This window comes from Urtica dioica, chromosome 7 (genome assembly GCF_054948205.1).
Source record: "Urtica dioica subsp. dioica isolate 48M chromosome 7, U.dioica_male_clone48M_v1_H2, whole genome shotgun sequence".
NCBI lineage: Eukaryota > Viridiplantae > Streptophyta > Magnoliopsida > Rosales > Urticaceae > Urtica > Urtica dioica.
Genome location: NC_142762.1, coordinates 43,948,051 through 43,953,820, shown reverse-complemented (window position 1 = coordinate 43,953,820; position 5,770 = coordinate 43,948,051). Strand labels below are relative to the sequence as shown.

Sequence of the window (5,770 nt, the reverse complement as noted above, 5' to 3'; positions counted from 1 at the left end):
CTAGATGTAACTGGGAGGGTGTTCATATTTAGGGATATAATTTTCGATGAGACGTCTTTTCCCTAAACAAAACTTTTCCCATCTCAGCCCGTCATAACCACCCAATCCCCATCCCAAGTCTCACAAACACCACTCCTCATAATCCCCAACCTGACAGCGTCCCCCCTGATTCGACCTCTGACTCTTGTTCTTCCTCAACTCAGTCTTTTTCTCACTCATCAGTCCCTATCTATGACTCACCTTCTAGTTCTATGCCTCAATCTCTTCATTCCCCTCCTGACTCTGCATCTCTTGCATCTCCCTCTCTTGAACCTCCTCCACCAGCACCTACATCTGCTGCAACTGATCTCATTGGTGCTACTTCCTCTCATCCAATGGTCACTCGCAGCAAAAGTGGGATTTTTAAGCCAAGGGTCTTTCTTGCCTCTAAAGAACCTGATTCAGTCACTGAGGCTCTCTCTTCAGAAGCGTGGAAACAGGCAATGACAGATGAGTACCTTGCGCTACAGAGGTACAAGACGTGGAGTTTGGTCCCACTTCCTGCAAACAGACGAGCCATTGGGAGCAAGTGGGTTTTCAAGTTGAAACACAACTCTGATGGTACGTTGCACAAACACAAAGCCCGTCTTGTAGCTAAGGGGTTCAAGCAAATATCAGGTTTTGATTTTCATGAGACGTTCAGTCCAGTGGTCAAACAAACCACCATTCGTGTGGTTCTAACACTGGCACTGGCTCGGGGCTGGTCTATTCGTCAGTTGGATGTGAATAACGCCTTTTTGAATGGCGATTTACATGAAGAGGTCTATCTTCAACAGCCCGAGGGATTCACTGATAATACATCTCCGAACCTGGTTTGTCGTCTCCATAAGTCTCTGTGCGGCCTTAAACAAGCGCCTCGCGCTTGGTTTGACAAACTTCACGCGGTGCTTCTCACTGAAGGGTTTCGTTCGGCCAAAACTGACCAGTCGCTCTTTGTAAAGATCACTCCCACTCTTACTCAGTTTGTACTGGTTTATGTCGATGATATCCTTATCATTAGTAGTTGTTCTACTCAGCTTGAAGCCTTTGTCCACCGTCTCAACACTCGTTTTCCCTTGAAGAACCTAGGGGATTTGGATTATTTTCTCGGCATTCAAGTCCACCATCTTGAGTCTGGGCTCCTTTTGTCGCAGAAGAAATATGCCATGAACCTCTTAACTCGTGTCAAGATGCAAACTGCTAAAGGCATGGCGTCTCCGATGGCATCTGGCACCAAACTCTCTCGGTGTGGTAGTGATGAGTTTGACTCTCCGTCATTATATCGTAGCTTCGTCGGTGCGCTTCAATATCTCACGATCACGCGCCCTGAACTGGCCTTTGTGGTCAATAAGGTGTGCCAGTTCATGCAATGTCCCTTATCCTCCCACTGGAAGGCTGTTAAGCGTATCCTACGCTATGTTGCTGGTTCTTTGGACTTTGGCCTACATGTTAAGCGACAAGATGTGTTCAGTCTCTCGCTGAGTGGGTTTAGTGATACTGATTGGGCTTCAGACTGTGATGATCGCAAGTCAACGTTAGTTTTTTGTGTCTTCCTTGGCACTAATCTTGTTGCTTGGTCGTCACGAAAGCAACACACTATCTCCCGTTCATCGACTGAGGCTGAGTTTCGCAATTTAGCCAGTCTCGCCTCGGAGACGATATGGATTCAGTCTCTTCTCACTGAGCTCGGCCACACCTGTCAGCGTCGTCCTGTTCTGTGGTGCGATAATCTCAGCACGGTCCAGATCGCTGCCAATCCAGTCCTTCACGCTAGGACGAAATATATTGAGATTGACCTCTACTTCGTTCGTGAGAAGGTGCTTCATCGCCTGCTTGATGTCCGCCATGTTCCTGCCTCCGATCAAGCAGCGGATGTCCTCACAAAACCGATCTCGAGTCTGCTGTTCCCTGCCTTGCGCTCCAAGCTTCGCGTTGAGTCTCTCTCCACGCTCGGCTTGCGGGGGGCTGTTAGTGTAAAGAGTTAAACTCGTGTCGTTTCACTCTTTACCTTATTGTTTAGTCCTAGCCTAGTAAATACCGTCGTTTTCTTATCTAGCAGTGAACTATAAATACGTGTATTGTGTAATTCTCAACTTAATCAATGAGATCTTCTTCTTCTCAATTGATTCCAATCGCTCTCTAGATCTAACACCCATCCAGACCTAAAAAAACAATGTTATTGTTTGGAGGGAAGGTTTGCCAGTTTAGAGCGCATGCTTGGTTTTAGCAGTGTTCTTGCTCGTTCTAGGATTTGCAAAAGATATTTGTTGAAAGAGTCTAATGGAATTTTTTACGAGTATGTTCTTGCGAGTACGTCTATACTCGACTCAATCATCCATTGTCTTTCTTTGTATTATTTGTTTATCTTTTGCTTCTTATATTCATTTCAGAATATTTGCTTGATGAAAGAGGTACCAACCTCTGTCCAATTTTGTTTTGTTAATGAAAATTTCTTTAAAAAAAAAAAAAAAAAAAAAAAAAAACTAGTACAAACAATCGTTTATCTCGATATGCAACATTGCTTGTTAAAAAAAATTCAAGATCAAATATTCATTTTTTTTCCCTCTCTAGACTTGTGTTCATAAAATTAGGAACATTTTATTTTTTGTGGATGAATTTATATTGTTTTAACTTATTCATTATCCAAAAGCTATGCTCAAAGAATTAATATAAAGAAAAAAAAATGAGATTTCAGAAACTATATACCGATTTCATTTTAGGTTTTATCATTTCAAATTAAAAAGAAAAATCGACCCAAACTATCATTTGGCAAATTTTAAAATTCTCGTAAAAAAATTAAAATAAATTGCGGATACACTTATATACCTACTATTTTTTGCTTCGCGTATTTTAGCAGCAATTTAACTTTAAATGATCTCAATCCAAATTTAGCTATAAGCGAATGAAAAACAAATTGGGAGTCACAAACTTTCATATGAATTTTAATTTTATCCCGTTCCATATAAACAACCACAAATCTGGTTGGCCAACGATCCCAAACCAGTCAATTTTATTTTATTTTATTCACATTTTTAATCCATAATGGCCGCCAAAAAATAAAAACAAAATAAAGATAAATCATAAAACTTTCTTCTTGACTGAATCATCATCATCAAAGGCAAATATGTTGGTGATTAGCCAAGCTAGTTCAACCGGCGCTTTGTCAGCCGGCACTTGCCATCTTCGCTCTTCTCGGCCATTGATTCAGAGCTCAACCTTCTCTTCTCACAAACCTCACTTCCTCTTTTCCGAAAAGACCAAATCTTTGACTCTAGCGAAGGCCGAGAAAAGCACCGATTCCGGCGCCGCAACCTCGAAAACCTTGCCGGCCAATCCTCCGAGCACTTCCGGCGAGACGGTCTTCGTCGGCGACGAGAATGTTCCTCTCGAAGGTGTAATTCAGTTCGATAAACCTGATTATTATGCACGGTTCAAGAAGTGGGGGTAATTTCATCACTTTCCTAAACCCTAGTTTTCGTTTTTTTTTTTTATATCGAAAATTATGCTTAAATTTTTAATTTGATAAAACTCAGGAGTGTGGCTTTGTTTGCCGGCGGGGATGTTTTGGCGCTGCTTGTGTTCGCAGCTATCGGAAGATTCAGCCATGGCTACTCGGTTTTCGACGTCGAAACACTCCGTACAGTTGATCCTTTTGTTGCTGGTATGTTCTGGTTTTCTTGTTTTTACTTCAAGTTGAGATTTTTGAAAGAGATAAGGAGGTAATCGGAGTATGATCAGGTTGGTTCTTGGGCGCTTATTTTCTCGGGGGATATAGCGAGGACGGTCGCGGAGCCAATGGCAAATCGAAAGCCTTGGCAGCATCGGCGAAATCATGGGCTGTTGGAATTCCTGTGAGTGCTGTTCTAACTTCATTTATTAATTTTGTGAGGAATTCTTGATGATCAAGGAATGTGTTGATTAGGCATTGGTAGGATAAGATTTCAGCTGATATGTAACTATTGCCATGTTTTTTACTAATAATTTGACTGTCTATTACTTTACATTAGTATTACAATTTATGTTTGTATGAAAAAGTGCATCGCTAAGTACCTTCTGCCATAATAGCCATTCTTATTTCAGAATTCGAATACCTTCGCGTGCTTCGCCATTGTTCTTTAATTGCGATTCCTTTGTTGATATACACGAATCGCTTATTGAAACGTTATATTCTTCTTGTACCGAGCAACTTAACTGAGACCATTAAATCCCTCATGATTGAACCGATTACTCAAATATTTTTTTCCCGCTAAGGTGGCTCTTCATTATTTTTAGCACCTCTTTGAATTCAGTAATTTATCAAGAAAACAACCAACTGTGTGGTTGATTTACTTGTAGCTTGGACTAACTGTCGAATTCTATTTTTTTTTTTTTAAGAACGCTGAATAGCTGTTTCATAACACCCTCTTTCTCTTTTACCTTATAATTCTTGGCAGTTAGGGATCGCGATAAGAACTGCAAGGACGGCCCATATTCCAGCGATTAGCTTCGCATTAGTCACGATGGGAAGCACGGCCCTTTTGCTGATTGGATGGAGAGCACTATTGTATACCTTCCTTCCCGCCGATAAAACCAAGAAAAGTGACGTTTATCGCAGTGGCAGCCCATTCGAGTTATTTGAGGTATACGTATGTTCCAAATTAGCTGGGCTCTGATGAGACCCGGGGTAGTTATTAAAAAAAATCAATTATATTCACAGTAAGCTATGGTTATTAAAAAAAAAATCTAAAAATAACAAAAATACTTGGTTCACAGTTATAGGAGGTAGTCCTATCATAAACCCTGATGACCCTGCTAATGACTTATTTGCGCTAAATCAGAACTGAATAAACAGTTACTACTTTAACCTTTCAAATTCAACTAAAGGTCTCAACATGTTCATCTCTAAGCAAATTCTAGTATCAGATTCAGCTGAGTCTAACTTGAGACATAAGTAATATAAGAACATTGGAGCTTTGGGATTCGGGTAAGTGAAAATGGTCCAGCCAACTATATTAGTTGGAGTATATTGAAAATAACTGAATTAAACTTCTCATCTATAAGCAGATAAACATATTACCTATTGTGATGATATTTCTTAACCAAAGAGCGGGTTTTTCATCGTTGCAGTTGCTCACGTCACTAATACGAAGGTGGTGACATTGCCATTGGCTATTTGGTGATTACAGAACATCCTTAATTCGAGTTCAGCAGAGTTGTTACGGTTGATTTTTACATTTTTCAGGCCATGTATCACGTTATATATATACAGAAATGCTTTGCCTAATATGTAATATCAAAATTTTGGCTGATGAAACCTAATTTATTTTTTTGCAGATTATTTTTTTTAGATACATCCTTTTCTTTTATGCATTTCGTACAAATAGGCTTTTAGAGTAGTTTATAAGTGACGTATGTTTTTTGGTTCATTTTGGTTTTATTATTTCTGTTGCCTTAAACTTTTGTCAATTTTATGTAATTAAGCCTAAGCTGACACTATTTAAAAAAATTAGAAAAAATAATAACTAAACTTTTAAGCTTACCATGAAGAAAACAGATTAGACTTGTGTTGTTGTGACATACGATCTTAAAACCAACTTATTTGCAATTTAAAAAAAAAAAAAAAAACTATTTTTAGAAAAGATTCCAGACACTTTAGCTTCAATGGGTTAGGGCTGATTAGCAGTCCGGTATAGGCCCAATGGAAGGCCTCTCAAAGCCCAATGAAATGGAACCTAAATTTACTAGCTAAAGCCTGTCAACTCAATCTCTCTAG

At 39.6% G+C, this 5,770-nt stretch overlaps 1 protein-coding gene across 1 annotated transcript; it reads left to right on the top strand.

Annotated features, from left to right (window-relative positions):
- Window positions 1-2,997: 2,997 nt before the first annotated feature.
- LOC149391932 (uncharacterized) lies at window positions 2,998-5,348 on the top strand. Its single transcript, XM_089620321.1, has 5 exons — window positions 2,998-3,462; window positions 3,552-3,679; window positions 3,757-3,869; window positions 4,452-4,637; window positions 5,125-5,348. The coding sequence occupies exons 1-5, from the start codon at window positions 3,143-3,145 to the stop codon at window positions 5,152-5,154; spliced, it is 777 nt and encodes a 258-aa protein (XP_089476447.1). The 5' UTR covers window positions 2,998-3,142; the 3' UTR covers window positions 5,155-5,348.
- Window positions 5,349-5,770: the final 422 nt, after the last annotated feature.